Here is a 16355-nt window from a genome sequence, read left to right on the forward strand (position 1 = left end):
TGTTATGCATGACATGATATATTTATGAATGACATGATATATATAAGATAGACACTGAAATGTGATAGCATAACAAATACATATATCATTGTATAAAGTATAAATTTTAAACATGCATAATATTTAATAAAGTCTGTGATTATATCTCACTGAAAAGCTCCGAAATCATTTATTTATTGGCAACGATGAAGTTTTATCAATATTCTAAAGAATTTATTAGATGCAAAACTTATTAAAGCACAACCTCGATACAGGAGATGATAAACTTCTTCATATACATATATATATATATATATATTCAAATACACAAATTTCATTTGCTTAGTGGGAGTATCATGATTACATATCGCAATTAATTCCGAAAAAGACAGATAAACATTATAAGATCAAGAAGTATACCGATTCCAAAACCCAATCAAACCAACGCATCAGCACCAGCAACAATCTCCAAAATCTCTCCGGTGATCTTGGCCTGACGTCGCCGATTGTAAACCTGCGACAAGTTCTTCTTCAACTCCACAGCATTATCAGTCGCGTTCCCCATAGCAGTCATTCTAGCAGCAAGCTCACTCGCTAAAGACTCCTGTAAAGCCCTCAAGATCTGACTGTTTAGATACAATGGTAGCAAAGCATCAAGAATCTGAACTGGGTCCTGTTCGAATTGCAAGATCGGTGAGAAATCAATGGTTTCAGCCCTCACGACGTCTCGTTCAACGGTCAACTTTCCTTCTTTTGTGGTCAACCGGAAAAACTCGTCTTCAGCTGCGTCAACACAGACTCCATTGATGTCACAGATCTCACCTTTGGGCGATAATGGAAGTAATGTATGAATCACAGGGTCGGATTTGACCAAAGAGACGAATTTTGTGTACAACAGTTCGACTTTATCGACTTCTTCACTTACAAAAAGTGAGAAAACATCATCTGCAATCGCCTGGGCTTCTTTTGCAGTGGGGAGGTTGCTTCCGTCAAGAAACTTGTCCACCGGAATGTATGGTCGCCGGGAAAAATAAGAGTTACCTTTTTTGCCAACACTGATGACTACGTATTCAAGTCCAAGAGTTTTGAGTTCACGAATTCTTGCTTCTGCTTTTTTAAGGATCATGTTGTTGAAACCACCGCAGAGACCACGGTCTCCGGTGACCACCACAAGCGCCACCTTCTTCACCGGTCGGACACTGGTAAGTGGGACATCAACGTCTTCTACTTGGAGCTGTTCGTTGATGCTGTAAAGAACTTCAACTAAAGTTTCTGAAAATGGTCTCGCATTCACGACAGCTTCTTGAGCTCTTCTCACTTTCGCAGCTGCAACAAGCTTCATTGCTTCAGTGATTTTCTGGGTGTTCTTCACTGATTCTATACGACCACGAAGCTCCTTCAGACTGCAATTGATCGAGGAAGAAGAAGGTCTGGAATTCGAAATTGATGGATTGGAATTTGGGATTTGAACTGGGCTGATGAACGATCTGAAGGAGAGGGCAGATGAATCGAGTGATGAGGGTTTTGAAGATACCCACATTGTTAGATTCGAGCAAGACATAATGTCCGATTAGGGTTTTCTTCCAGAATTCAACAATGGAGGTTGGGGATGCGTAAAGAGTTTTTGTTTCTTGATAAAAATCTTATCTTTTGCTTGTATGGTGGATTGTGTATGTGTGGGAATTTTAGAATGTGGATGAGGCTTTTGAGTGGAGGGAGATGATCAAGATCATGTATATGGATCAGGGGTTTTAAATAAACCCCAGTAAGTTTCATTTTTTCTCTTTTTGCCACCATACTTTTGTTTTCAACGAACTAAATGCAAAGTACAACTCAATCTGCTTCATGTACAAGTTCTTATAGGCTATTTCCCGTTTGAGACTTCAAAAAATTCATGTTTTCGTTCACTGAAGTTTTGAATAAATTCAATGCAAGACAACATCTACTGCATAAAGTACAAGTCTCTAATGCAAGTTGACAACTTGATAGAATATACTTTTTTAAAATTCAATATTATTTCAACAATTGTAAGGTCCAACTTACATTACATAATGTACAGCTTACAATGCACAAGGTACAACACTCACATTCAAAAGTAGAAAGCCATAACAAACATATAAACAAAAGTAAGTTGTTACTTCTTGCATTTATATCTTAGCAACAAAAAATCCCAAATAGGTAACTCAAATAACAGAGTGAAAAAAGAATCATAACTCCATAAACAATAAAGAAAAAACTTCAACAAAAAAACAAACTAAAATTACCATTTTGTACATTTTAATCATATATACACATTACAATGTTACATTAATACATCCATCATCAACACCTATGAAATCTCAAAACTTTCCTCACCAATCAACTTACCAACAATCGCATCATACGTTTGACCATCCGGTTTTACCCCTTTGACCATCAAATCATCATGCAATTCAATTACTTCCTCCCTAGAATAGCAACCTACTTTACTCTTTTTAAAAGCATTTGTAACAAGAATTGTATAAGTTATAGAATTTGGAGCAACCTCATTATCCACCATCATCTCCATAATTTCCTTCCCTTCTTGAATCGATCCAATTTTGCAAAAAAAGTTCACAAGTATATTATATGTCACTTCATTCGCTAAATTCCCTTCTTGCATTTGAAAAAACAAATTCAACGCCTCATTAATATTCCAATTCGCACAAAAACCGTTTAACAAACTATTTAAAGTCACGACATCAAATAACCCGAGTTTCTTTAACTCATCCACCATAATCTTGGCTAAATCCACCGAAAGATTCTTGCACAAACCATCCACGATTGAATTATAGATCACTAAATTTGGTTTCTTGCCCTCTTTTATCATATCATCATAAACCCTAATTGCATTTGATATGCTCCCTTGTTTGCTAAATCCATCAATCATAGAACCATAAGTGACACTATCTAAAGAAAGTCCACGAGCAATCATATCATCAAGAACTTGTTTTACCTTCAATGTTGATTCATTCCCACTTCTAAGAAGATAATGAACAAGGGTGTTTTCCAAGAAAAGATCTTTATCAACAAGATTCTTTCCCACAAGCCATTTATGGTAATCCAGAGCTTCATTTAAGTACCCGTTTCTTGATAATCCGGTAACTAATATAGAATTAGTAAATTTATCGAATAAGATGTTGGTTTTTATCATGTATGATAAGAAAACTGAAGCTGTTGTGGTGTCACCTTCAAAGAAAAGCCAATGAATGATTGAATTGTAAACAACGTTATTTGGAGCTATGCCTTTATCTACCATATGAGAACATAACCTAAACGCGTCTTTCTTACACCCTTTTCTCAAATACCCGTTGACTAAAGTTGCATATGTAATTAAATTCGGTTTGATGCCCATTTTCGTCATTTCATCCTTAAGGCTTTCTGCGGATTTCATATTTCCTAACTTGCTATACCCGTTGATGAGACAATTATAAGTAATGGAATTAGGGTTAATGTACTCCATTGACATGATTCCCATCTTCCTATACAACTTTAACCCCAATTCAATATCACCTGTTTTACACGCACCATTGATAATCATATTGAAAGTAACCACATTTGGATATATTCCTACTTTTAACATTCGGTAGAATATGCTAATCGCTTCATATAATCGCATTTCTTTACAAAGGGCATATATAACCAAATTATATGTATAAATGTTCTCTGTATAACCATATGAAATCATTTCGGTATACTTTTTCCAAAAAGAATTTAGCTCATTGGACTTTATAAGATGATTCAGGAAGTTGTTCCAAGCATGAACTGAAACATGAAAGCCCTTTTCCATTCTCAAGTTTATAATCACTTCATGTGCAGAATTCATGTCACCAAACGAAGTACAAGCCCTAATTAATGTATCAAACACATGAGGGCATGAAATATCGGGATTATAACTGTCCCATAAGCCTTCCAGAACATCTAAATGAGAATAACCCATTGTTTGCAGCAAGTTATTCATAAAAACTAACGCATCATCGTATCTTCTGGACCTAATCATAACATGTATCAAGATACAAACAGATTCCAGTGATGGTGAAAAGCTCGTTTGCAGTCCAACCCGTTTGTAAAACCCTAAAACTAGCTCTGGTGACATTCGAAATTCTGAAACCACACGATTTACTAATGAGTTTGTGAGATCTGAAGACAATATTTGGTCTAGGAATTTCCATTTTCTTTGCCTTAAATTCACACAAATTGAATTAAAAGCAATATCTTCGGGGTTTGGGAGGTTGAAATGCTTACCAAAGTGAACGCTTCGTGCAGAAAGATTACTTCGTAGGAACTTCAGAAACATAGAACTGAGAAAGCCCAAATCAGGTTCGGATTAATGGGGAAGAAGGTGCGTTGTAAAAGCATCAAGTTTGGGAATTGATGAAAGAAAGAGATGATCAAAGCTTCGAAGACATAGCAATAGGGTTTTAGGGGCAAAACCCCTTGTCGAAGGTGTAACTTCTCCCCAGACTTTTTGAATCCTTCGCAATAAAAAAAACAAAATAAATAGTAAGTTTTTTGTTTAAAGAAAATCAACGATTGTCTATTCTATTTCAAACTGATTTTGAATACCAATAGTAAGTTTTTGGTTTATTGGCCCATGAACTTGATTGGGGTTTATTGGCCCATTAACTTGAATCAACGGTTCTCATAATGTATAAAAAAAATTGATCCGTACATAATAATTTTTCTTTATACACAACAATTTGTGTTTTAAAATGTTATATTGTACAATTATATAGGAGGTGTTTGACTTAGCTTTTCACAGCCAAAAGTCCTTTTTGTAAAAGAAAAAAAACAAAAAGATGTTTGGCAAGCTAGTAACTTTTGGAGTTTTAATACAAAGAAAAACAACTTTTTGGAAAAGTCAGGATTTCTTGACTTTTTGTAACTTTTTGGAAAAGAACTTTTGAGCTTTTAAAAGCTAAGCCAAACACTCCCATAATGCATGAATTGTTGAGTATGTCAAAAAACTGTTGTGTACAACTCACTTCACATAAAAAATAAAAAAATAAAAAAAAAAGTTAATTTAAATTAGGGTTAATATAAGAAAATATTAAATGAACCTCCTATTCCTAGCTATGTGTGAGTGCTTGTTTTTGGTCGGTAGATAGAAATCTGAAAGTAGGAAAAATAGAAATTGTGGGTTTTATTTGAATAGAAATTTTAGACAAAAATAATTAATTTTTAAAGGTATAAAATTAGATAAAAACAAAAAATCTTAAACACTACTTGAAAGCTTTTGGATAATGAACATTTTGTTAAAAATAAAAGTTAAAAACTCCTATGACCGAACGAAATTTCTTCTCAAGTTTTTGTTAAAATTAAAAGTTAAAAGTTTTCAAAAGTTCCAAACCAAACACACATTTATATCTGATTAAACCTCAATTTTATGTTTTCCTTGAAAAGAGCAGTGGCGGACCTTAGTGGAGCATTGGGGGTCCCCGGCCACAACTTAATTTCCGGCACGTAGTGTAAATTTTTTTTTTCAATTAGGTGTACCGGCTTAAAATACGATAGACACCCCTAATAAAACAGTCTGCATCCGCCACTGGAAAAGACCTTTTATTTTTTTTCATTTTTTATTTGGCCGGTCTTGTCATATAGGGATTTTTCGAAAAAAATAAAAGTTGAAGGTTTTTCTTTCGAAAAAAATAAAATGAGTGAGTTTTTTTCATAAAGATAAAATAAAAATTTAAGATCTTTTTTTGGGAAAAATTAAAAAATACAAGGTTTTTTACAAGGAAAAAAGTGAACTTAAAGTTTAATTCGAAAAAACTCAATAAAAGATCTTTTAGCCTTTATAATTTTATGTAAATTTATTATCAGGTAATTAATAATAATCTTAGTTATGATATTTGTTACAGAATGATAAGGCAATGGAGACCACTTAAAAAATTGTTGATACCATATTGATGTAATTTAACTATAAAAGCCGATATAACATATTTAATAGACCAATGTCATTAAACTAAGGGAAAATGATTTAGGAGGGTAATGAACTGTTTTTTTGTTTATATTTAGTTCATTTTTTGTACACCATATGTCACACCCCCGAACCAGAAGGCGGAAACGTCCGAGGGCTATTGTGACTCAATTGAATACCATCATAATGAATATACATGAAACATAACATCATACATTACCAAGCATTGAAATATTACAACTGGTAGCATTTACATTCAGTACATTGATACATAATATTACATGCCCAAAAGTACATTGCTCGATATTATTTAAAACAACAGCAAGACGTTACTGAATACATATTTCCTTTTCGATTTACCTGTTACCTGAGAATACAAGTATTTTGAAAACGGTCAACATATGAAATGTTGATGAGTTCATAAGTAATGTTTGAAATATAGTGGTTTGTATTGTTTTGAAAATCACCAGAAAATCCGATATTTTCTGAAAAGAGCATAGTATAAAAAGTGTGAAGATCCGTAAGTATGTTTGTTTGTTTCTATAAATGTAAAAGTACAATTTGTAAAACTCGGTAGGTAATCTCGTAGGTGTGTTTATTGAAAACCCTAGGAAAACCCGATGTTTTCCTAATACTTTGCATCAAATGATTTATGTATTGTTACATTACGACGGGTGTATTCGTTGAGTCCCAGTGACGTTGGATTAATTATCGATTGTGAATTGTTATAAACACACATTAATGAAAATGACTAGTTTACAACCATACAAACGATCCCTTAGGCGTCGCTCGCACTATTCACTTAATCTAATCACCCGGACCTCTTGTAGCCCCACAGCCGAGGAGGAAAAGAGGGTGCGAAGCCTCGATATTTTCCGTAAGTCGTTCAAGGCTATCGTGAATGCGATGGGCCCTTAGCCCGACTCGCATTTGGTGAATTCTCGACTTTACTAGCAGCACCGGAGGGCCCTTGGGGTCCAACAACACAAAGCCTGTAAAAGTCCTTTTACACGAAATTGGGTCATATAAGACCCAACTACATGTAAGCGAGTTTCCTTCGGGCCTAAAGATCATGTCATTGGGCTAGCTAGGCCCAACAAACATGATTTGAAACTTTTGGGCCCAAAGACGGTGTATCGACGTCTGGTGTATTCTCACGTGTGTATTGACTTCCCGAAATTTCCGCGTGTGTATTGAAGTTTCGTCGTGTTAGTAATTTCGGATTCATTATTGATTCGGGACCGAATCAATTCGTTTGATAACGATTTTTGGTGTTGAAGGTGTATTATAATTCGCCGATAGTCGAGGTGCTAGTATTTCATCATGTCAGATTTATTGTCTAAAACATTAGGATGTTTCATTATTGCAGCCCCTTTCTTTTAGATAATTTACACATTTAACCCTTTGTATAAAATAAATTTCTATTTTAGTCCTCAAACTATTTTTCTTGACACTTTAGTATCAAAACTTGTAGAAAAGTTATTTTTCAGCTCAAAGTTATTTGAAAAACAGTTTTAGTCCATCAAATGAAATTTTTCTCGGCTGAAACCCTTATTTTCGCAGTTTTTACACTTTTGGCCCAAAATAGAAAATTTTTGCATTTTTGGTCCCTTTTGAATATGAAAAGCATTTTTAACCCTTGAAATGGACTTGGAGCACTAGTAGTCCCCTGTTTTACAGAAAATCACAGTTTCAGACCCTCTAATTTGAAAATCTCGCATATTGGGCTTTATTGGGCCGAAAAATTCATTTTTGGTCCATTATGCTTAAAAATTTCACATTTAATCCTTCAAAGAGAATATTTCCAGAAAAATACATTATTGAAACTGTTTTGACTCATTTCATCCATCAGAATTTGTATTTTGTCATTTTGGGCCCTTTAACCTTATATTTTTAACATTTTGAGTCCAAAAATGGGATTTTTAGCCCAAGGAGTTCATCTTAACCAACTTGGTTATTTTTCTAGAAATGATTTGTGTATAATAATATGTTTAACACTTGTTTCATACATCCTAATGCAAATCTCGATTTTAAGGACTTTTTGACTAGTTTCAACACCATAATCACATAAGAACATGTAAATAAACATAGAAATCATACAAAGCATACATATACTCATAGATCTACACATTTGCTTGTATTCCCCCCCCCCCCCCCCAAAACTTATAAAAACCGAAAAATAGGGGGTATGAAGCTCACCTTTGGGTGTGGTTTCGGTTTTGGAGAGAGATGGAAGAAAATGAGATGATTTTCGGCCTAAGCAACCTTTCCTTGGAAGATCTCGAATTTAGAGAGTTTCTAGGAGAGTGATCAAGATTTTTACATGGATTAGAAGAAGATTTTGATAAAATAAAGTACCAAAATCATAGATCTTAACTTGATCTTACCTTAAGTAGAGAATTTGTGGAGATATTTTCTTGAATGCTCCTTAGATCTCGAAATTTTTGAAGAAAGAGTGAGGGGATGTTCTTCAAGACTTAGAGAGAGTGGAACAAATTTTTATGAGTGTGTGTGTGTTGTGTTCGGCCGAGAGCAAGGAGAAGAAGAGAGAGGGAGTGGAAGTGACACTTCTAGATACATGTTGGTCCATGCATGGAGGCATGTGAGGTATAAGTGAGGTGACACTCCAATAGTCAACTCTTCACCCTTGGATTTAGGCTTTGGGCCGAGATTTTGAAGGAAAAAGGAGAGTATTGGGCTTTAATGCCCCTAAGCCCATATTAGAGTTAGGTTTGATGATTGTTGGCCCTATAAGTGTGATTTTTATACTTTGTTGGGCTAGTTTAGGTTAATTATGGTTCATAATATTTAATTTATTTCATTCTAGGCCCAATATGGCCCAAAATGTTGAAATAAATGAATGTGGGTCCAATTAGAGCCCATTTAAAGGTTCTAAGCCCATGATAGTCAAATCGGAAGCTTATTGGTCCATTGAGTCCAATAAGGAAGTCCTAGTCCAAAATGGACCTAAACAAGAACTTCTAGGGTTTCCAATTGCTCGTTGACTATTTGCAGTACTTGTATGGTGTATTGGATTGAAATTTTTGTTGTCATAGAGTAAGCATCATACATGCTCTTAAGTTTTTGATTCTACATTTTACTTGAGTGTAGTGATTATAAGACACAAAATTTCTAGTTGTGACACCATATACTATAACACCAATTTTCCAAAAGTATCAACTAAAGACTTAAAGAGATCAGTAACAGAATTACCTTGGATTTTCGATTGATTTTCATCATTAAGCAGAATCTTTGAATCACCAGAACTAAATTGATGATTTTCTTCATTGTAATGATCATTTCCGATGTCATGCATATCTAAATCATCCATAACTGTTACTAGGTTAAAAATTGAATATGTTATATGCAACTAACAATGAAAGCAATGAAAACTCAAACCTTGATCAATTGATCAAATCATGATATAAAGTAAAATTTAACAAAATTACCTTGGGTTTCCAATTGATTTTCCTCGTTATAAGGAATATATGAATCATTAGAAACGAACTGATGATTTTCTTCATCGAGATGATTGTTTTCGATGTCATGCATATCCAAATCATCCATAACTGTTATCATTATTGATATATAAATGTATGTACAATATTCTATAAGAATAACATGTAGTCTCATGAACTTATCACTAAGATGATGTTAATGAAAAGCAAATAGATGATGTTAATCAAAAGAAAACAGATGACATATTGCTGAAAAACATAATGATTGAATGAAAGTTAAAAATCAAACAATGAAATAAATGATGCATTGTCAAATAACATATTATAGATTAAATTGTTTTCTAGGTCAAACAAATTCAACAACAAATGATGTTTGATTGCTGAAATCACAAATCATACAAATATAAAATTGGAGAAATCGATAATTAGCTTGATGATACAATTCAAGAACTAGGTTGAAAATTGAATATGTTATATGCAAGTAACAGTGAAATCGATGAAAGCTCAAACCTTGATCAATTGAAGATTTCATGATGTTGAGTAAAATTCACAGCTTGAAAGATCATAAACAATTGTTGAAGACGAAGATTAGCAGAAATCGTTGAACACTTGAACCTCTACCGAAATCGATGATCATAGAGTTTAAAATTGATCAAAATCTTCTACTAAATTGCTATTGTCGATACATGAACATAAACATCAATCACTCAGATTAACAATTGCAGATGTAAAAGAATCAAGAACATGAACTCGAAAAACACAAAAATCGCGAATTTAAAAGCTATGATTTAGCATCATCCGATCAATGTCCAAATCAAATCGATTATCGGTTGAAAGAATATAAGATTGGAGATAGAATATCGATCAAATTGAATTGAAGAACAAGAAATGTTGATTCATCGAATAAACTGGTAAAAAACCGGAACACATGAGATGATTTCTTGATGACGTGAAAATTAAGCTAACTTGATATCTGATCATCTTAAATTTAACCTAGTGACTAATCTACAGCTTATTAACCAATCAGTTAGATTAATTAGTGTTAATCCATTTTTTTATGAGCCACAAGATCAAATTTGATCAAAGACTAAGATTTGGTTCTCATGTCTCACAAAATATAGGTGGTCTCAAATAAACATATATATATATATATATATATATATATATATATATATATATATATATATATCTGGCAAACGTGTCGTGTCGTGTGAAGACATTAAACGGGTTGAGAGTGCTTGACCCTAACCCGACCCGTTTAATTATCATGTCGTGTCGTGTCAACCCGTTTATTTTCGTGTCGGGTTTCGGGTTATGGTTTAAACCTTATAAATATGTTGCATCATGTCGAATTGAAACATTTTAAAGGTTGAAAAGTAAGAGTCATGGTGGAAAAAAATGAAACAATGAAATGCTGGAGTTGGGAGGTGGAAAGCAAAAAAAAGTATATTCTCTCCGTCCTATATTTATTGTCCATTTTTGACTTTGAAAGTTTTTATTTTTCAACTTTGACTTTAAACATTTTTATATGTGTAATAAATAAATTGATAAAACTCATACCAATGAAAAGATATTTAAAACACAATCTATTCATACATTTTGCATTAAATGTTATATATCAAAAACAAAAATATTTAAGGTCAAATTTGAAGAATAAAGACTTTGAAAGTCAAAATTGGACAATAAATATGGAACGGAGGTAGTTATAACTTTAGAAAGCAAAATAAAAAGAGTTAGAGTTGGCAAACAAATGAGATACGTAATGAGGAGGAGTAAAAATTAAGTCACTTTGAAAGATTGAATTTTACTTTTAATTTTTGAGTTTGGACCACTACAAATGTACAATATTTAAAATATTTATAAAAATATGAAACTTATATATATATATATATATATATATATATATATATATATATATATATATATATATATATATATATATATATATATATATATATATATATATACTCGGGATATTAAAAACTTCATTATGTTTATGCCAAATTAATGCAGTTAGAGATGCCGAAAGCGTAAGTATTTTGTGATTAACCAATTGTAATGTTAAATTTATTTTCAGAAGAGCTCACCAATTATTATCTGAAACAGGGAAAAAAATGTTCATGACATAATTACAGCATGAAGGCCACTTAGCAAGACTTAGAGGATGCTATAGGATATTAATTAAGGTACTCATTAATTACAAACAAATTAACAGGTGCATGCGGTGGAAAGTTAAGGTACCTCAATTAGGTCACAAGAGCAAGCCTATCATGTTGAGTGTGAGTTTAATCAGTAGGTATATGTCAAAGGCCACTAAGCAAGACTTAGAAGCTGCTATAGGATGTTAAGGTACTTAAGAGGAGCTACTAACAGTCACAGATTCAGACTATGCAGCAGGGGATGAGGAGAAGGATTCAAAAAGTACATGTCATGTGCGTTGATGTCCAAGAAGCAACCAGACCAATTGTAACTCTTTAATCCACTGAAGCTGAGTCGTAGGCTGCAGTGTGGATGAGACGAGTGCTGAAGAAATTATTAAGTCACCATCACCATCATGTGTGTGACAATACTTGCAAGCATATCAGAGGTTGATTTCATTTTTTAAGGGAATTAGCAAATCAAGCTAGCTAGTGAGTTGCACTGTGGGGCAAAGGAGCAGATCACAGACTTGATGACCAGAGCTTTGAAATCAGAAGATGGGCTGGGAAGAGCATGGTAGATATAGACTAACTGCACCATGTATGCACCAAGTGAAGAAAAATATTATAGGTGCCATAAAACATCTCATCTTTTTTACCATGGAGGGTCAAAAATTAGCAAGTAGAAATTAAATCGCTAAGAGGAAGTAGGTACTAGGTAGGTAGGTAGATACACATAATTAATTGATAATCATGCATCTTCAAGGGTGGTTAATTAGCTAAAAACAAAAAACCCGAAATGCAAAGATAATTTACTTACAGAGAAACATATAAAATTCAAATGAATAAATATGTTTAAAATTGGTTCAAGGATCGATATGAAAACAAAAAATAAATAAATAACAAGTCCAACATGACTCTCATCTATGAGAGTATGTGATTATGTATAGTAGTTTACATTCAAACAAGCATGGGGGAAGTACCACCCTTTTGCACTATAGAATCTGTCTCCACGCCTGTTAGCATCAAAAGAATGATGATGATGATGGCCATGACTCTGGTTTTACAGCAACACTAAACTTCAAGCCGCTATGAAACAATGCATATTCTTGTCTTGTCTTTTCACAAGGCGCCCAAACACAATTCAGTTGAGATCCTAATCCTACAGGTTTGTGAACCATGTATGCATATCTCGACACACATTGCATCACATAAAGGTTTTCGTCTCAACTTACAAAATTAAAAACGCAGGAAGTTGAACCCACAAAATGTGTATCGAGTAATGTTAATTTAGGCACCGGTGGATCTAGTCGCAATTCACATACATGTCTCCGTAGCCATGAATCACCAGCATAAGTTAGGGTATATATCTTCCCCTTGAAAGCGTGTATATCAATGATGCGGAAACTCGAGGAAACACAATTCCATGCTCCTCCTTTACCTTCACCTTCTTCTGCTATAGAAAACCATATTTCATATGTCGCTCTACTTGTCATGACAAATACCCAGCTATTTAGTGAAGGTGAAAAGACAAGGACAGCCCTGATCCTGATCGTGATTTCTTTGTCAATCTTAATGGTGGGGACATTAGGGAAATGAAGTTGATGACGTGTGATAGGATTCACAAGCCAAAAGTCACGGGTTTTCTCCCCGAACAAAATCAGGTAACCACAGCTTAATCCAAGACACTCCCTGCCACCCAATTGGGGAATCATGGTTTTGAACTTTCTTCCTTCAAAGTCCTGCAGGAGGCAGGTTTTGTTATTACCACAAGGAGATATAAACATTAGCATCGGTGGTTTGGATGCCATAAACATCTTCCTGTTAGAGAGTGCGAGTGACCTCCATGATTTGCAAACTCCGCTGAATGAAAGAAATTCAACAACTCCCGCTAGTCGCATCATAACTAAATAAAGCACGTCATGGGTAACATCTGACCACGACCAGGCTGAGGCTACCCCACCACAACTATTTTTCCTCTTCCTGCTCCTGCTCCTAGATGCATTATCATGGTTTCTAGTCATACTCCTTGTCTGAACCATCAAAGATAAACCATAATTTGTATTGTAACATGCTTCAAGAAACGCTAAACATTTTAACCTCTGATTACTCCACAAAAGCAGAAAAATCAATACTTCAACAAGAGATGTAAACGACTCTCGAATTGCAGCCATTAATTCCTAGATAATCAGGTTATCGAAATGATATATAAAAGTATTCCACAAAAATTACCTGATTGATTGCTGTAGACGATTTCCGTACCTAGTACAATTCCACAGATTACCGTGGCTTTAATGATGATAGCAATCGCTCATTTCTCAGAAACCAATTTTGCCAATGCTTAACCCAAAGGGATGACCGGGTCTCCTTGCTATTGTTCGATATCTGTATTATACTGCATTTAGACAAAATTACATACATGGTCCCTGTGGTAGTGTGGCCTATCAAAATCAATCCTTGCTAACTTTGTTTTTACCAACATTGTCCTTGTGGCTTACAAAACTTGCATGGTTGCTCTTTTTTCCTCACATCGTCATCTTTTAGCCGTTACAGCATATCACATGCCTCACATGTAGGGGGTAGTTTGGTCTTTTCAAATTTTTGCGCTCATTTAATGCTACTTAGGCTTAAATCTATGTAACTAACCCCCCCCCCCCCCCCCCCCCCCCCCCCCAACACTCTAACACACCCCAAGAAACCCCTTTCGTCTCCACTCTACTCTAATCACCATTGGAATACAACAACACACATGAAATCCCTAAATTCTTGCACTCTCATTTTAAAACAAAGAAAGATGTCCAGGCACATACAAAGTAGTTTTCAATCCATAATAGTAAGACCCCACACATGGAAAAAAAATGACAAGATGAGAGTAAGAGTGAAATGAAATGGGTGGTTCCAAATTCAACTAATGGTGGGCCCTCTACGATAAATAAAGTCACATACATGCAAAGGTAGAACAATAATTCACAAATAAGATTATTGTCCTTTTGCAATTTAAGTTTCCATATCTACTTAAGAGGAACCCTTGTTTGTAAAAATAGTGATTGATGAGCATTTATACTTACAACTAGAAATGTCAAGGCTTGCACATCTAAATTCTTGGCCAATACTATTCTACAAAAGGTGGATTCCAATCATCGAATCCCCGTTTCTATATTAGAACCGGAACCAGAACTCGGATGTCAGAACCGGAAACCAAACTGATTATATTGGTTCCTAAAATTAAAGAACCGGTTCCAGTTTCGATACCAAGACGCCTAGTATGTTGGGCGTAATGGAGGCCACGTGTCACCATCTAATGGTAAAAATGTCCGGTATGTTGGGCGTACTCTAAATACGTTGGATGTAATGGGGCCACGTGTCACCGTCTAATGGCAAGTAGTGGGGAGAACGATGTGTGCAGATCGCGACACGTGTTGCTCTCTCATTAATTCGAAAATGAATTACCTTGTAAAGTTCATAATTTTTGCATACGAACTCCATTTTCGACGTTCTTTATATCCAAGAGTATCTATCGATGAGATCTACAACTTTCGTTTAGACTCTTTTGGCTAATTTTGACTTTATTTTTAAAGTTATATTTTAACAGGCTTAGACAGTTAAAATCCGTTAAAAATTCATAATTTTGTCATCCGACGTCTGTATTCGACTTCCTTATATCGTTGAACTCCTATTAAAGAGATCTTCAATTTTCGTTTAGATTGTTTCGGCTAAAAATCTACCGATCTAAAATTCGATTTCTGAGTTGTATATTGTTGCGCTAAAACTTCGAAAAATCATAACTTTCTATGTTGAAGTTAAATTTGGACGTTCTCTATATGTACGTTCTCGATTTAACGAATATTATAACTTTCATTTAGACCACTTAGGCTAAAAGTAATTTTATCAAAAATTCATTTTTTACGATACGTAGAGTCGTGCTGGTTTAATCGTGAAACTTTGAAGAAGCATAATTTCTTCATACGAAGTCAGATTTCAACATTCTTTATATGTATGGAATCCTTGTTACATATACTATAACTTTTGTTAAGATTATTTGGTAATCTTCTATCAAAAAATCATTTTCAACGTTTGTTATTTATAAATTAACTGACTCGAATCTACGGGTGTTACAAATGCCATGTGTAAATTCATGACCATGCTAACAAAAATACATCATTTTCATGGTAACAGGGATACCATAAGGATGTCGAATCTCAAAGGAAATCATCGTCGTCAATAACAATGGAGACATTGTTAGTTGTACTAGAGCTTTTTGCCGAATCTGCTCCACCTGGGTAATTTCACTTGACATGCACAGACTTTTCATAATTCCAACATATCGTATTCTTCTATGAATTTCTCTTCTTGTTGTTCCTGTATATCAAAATTGTTCCTTTTGACAAAGTATAAATGCTACTTTCTAGTATTTTTCTCTTCAAATATAAGTTTTCAAGTAACATTTGCATACTTCATGGTATCTTTGTGGTACATGAGAATGGCCTTCATAAGCTCATAGGAAATAGGAAGATGGTTATTAGATGCATTTTATACATCCTTTTTGTTTGTTTTGTTTCTATTTTGCATAGCATTATCTACATATTTTCTTTGCCATTTTTAAGTGTTAAATGGACAACATGTGTAAAGTCATAGAACGCCTCGTACTGCTCGTTTGATAGATTGTGTGGAACATGATCATAAGGCTCGTATTGCTCGTTTTATATATATTTTGTGGAACGTGATCACAGAGGCTTATGGATTCAAAATGGAGGTTTGGAGCTTCACTAGAATTAAAATATACCGAAGGAAGTTGGAAGTTGGATGGAAGCATCTTGGAATGAAGATTTGAAGACTGAAACG

At 34.3% G+C, this 16355-nt stretch overlaps 3 protein-coding genes across 4 annotated transcripts; all 3 read right to left on the minus strand.

The window, feature by feature from the left end:
• Positions 1-258: 258 nt before the first annotated feature.
• Positions 259-1683, minus strand: LOC111890958 (ATP synthase gamma chain, chloroplastic). Its single transcript, XM_023887034.3, has one exon. The coding sequence runs from the start codon at positions 1538-1540 to the stop codon at positions 416-418; it is 1125 nt and encodes a 374-aa protein (XP_023742802.1). The 5' UTR covers positions 1541-1683; the 3' UTR covers positions 259-415.
• Positions 1684-1838: 155 nt separating this feature from the next.
• On the minus strand, positions 1839-4771 carry LOC111891020 (pentatricopeptide repeat-containing protein At1g11710, mitochondrial). 2 transcript variants are annotated; one of them, XM_023887106.3, is made up of 2 exons: positions 4243-4771; positions 1839-4101 (listed from the first exon to the last, which is right to left on the minus strand). In XM_023887106.3, the coding sequence occupies exons 1-2, from the start codon at positions 4292-4294 to the stop codon at positions 2309-2311; spliced, it is 1845 nt and encodes a 614-aa protein (XP_023742874.1). In that variant the 5' UTR covers positions 4295-4771; the 3' UTR covers positions 1839-2308. The 2 variants fall into 2 exon arrangements, with proteins under 2 accessions (XP_023742874.1, XP_023742873.1); XM_023887105.3 differs by having other exon boundaries at positions 1839-4770.
• A 7553-nt stretch (positions 4772-12324) lies between these two features.
• Positions 12325-13900, minus strand: LOC111890998 (uncharacterized). Its single transcript, XM_023887081.3, has 2 exons — positions 13746-13900; positions 12325-13546 (listed from the first exon to the last, which is right to left on the minus strand). Exon 2 carries the CDS (start codon positions 13535-13537, stop codon positions 12740-12742), a length of 798 nt encoding a protein of 265 aa, XP_023742849.1. The 5' UTR covers positions 13538-13546; positions 13746-13900; the 3' UTR covers positions 12325-12739.
• Positions 13901-16355: the final 2455 nt, after the last annotated feature.

The sequence above is a fragment of the Lactuca sativa genome, chromosome 7, assembly GCF_002870075.4.
Source record: "Lactuca sativa cultivar Salinas chromosome 7, Lsat_Salinas_v11, whole genome shotgun sequence".
NCBI lineage: Eukaryota > Viridiplantae > Streptophyta > Magnoliopsida > Asterales > Asteraceae > Lactuca > Lactuca sativa.

What these genes read in the sequence shown, in the direction of transcription:
- LOC111890958 (XM_023887034.3), bottom strand. Translation starts at nt 1,540, where the DNA reads ATGTCTTGCTCGAATCTAACAATGTGGGTATCTTCAAAACCCTCATCA.
- LOC111891020 (XM_023887105.3), bottom strand. Translation starts at nt 4,294, where the DNA reads ATGTTTCTGAAGTTCCTACGAAGTAATCTTTCTGCACGAAGCGTTCAC.
- LOC111890998 (XM_023887081.3), bottom strand. Translation starts at nt 13,537, where the DNA reads ATGACTAGAAACCATGATAATGCATCTAGGAGCAGGAGCAGGAAGAGG.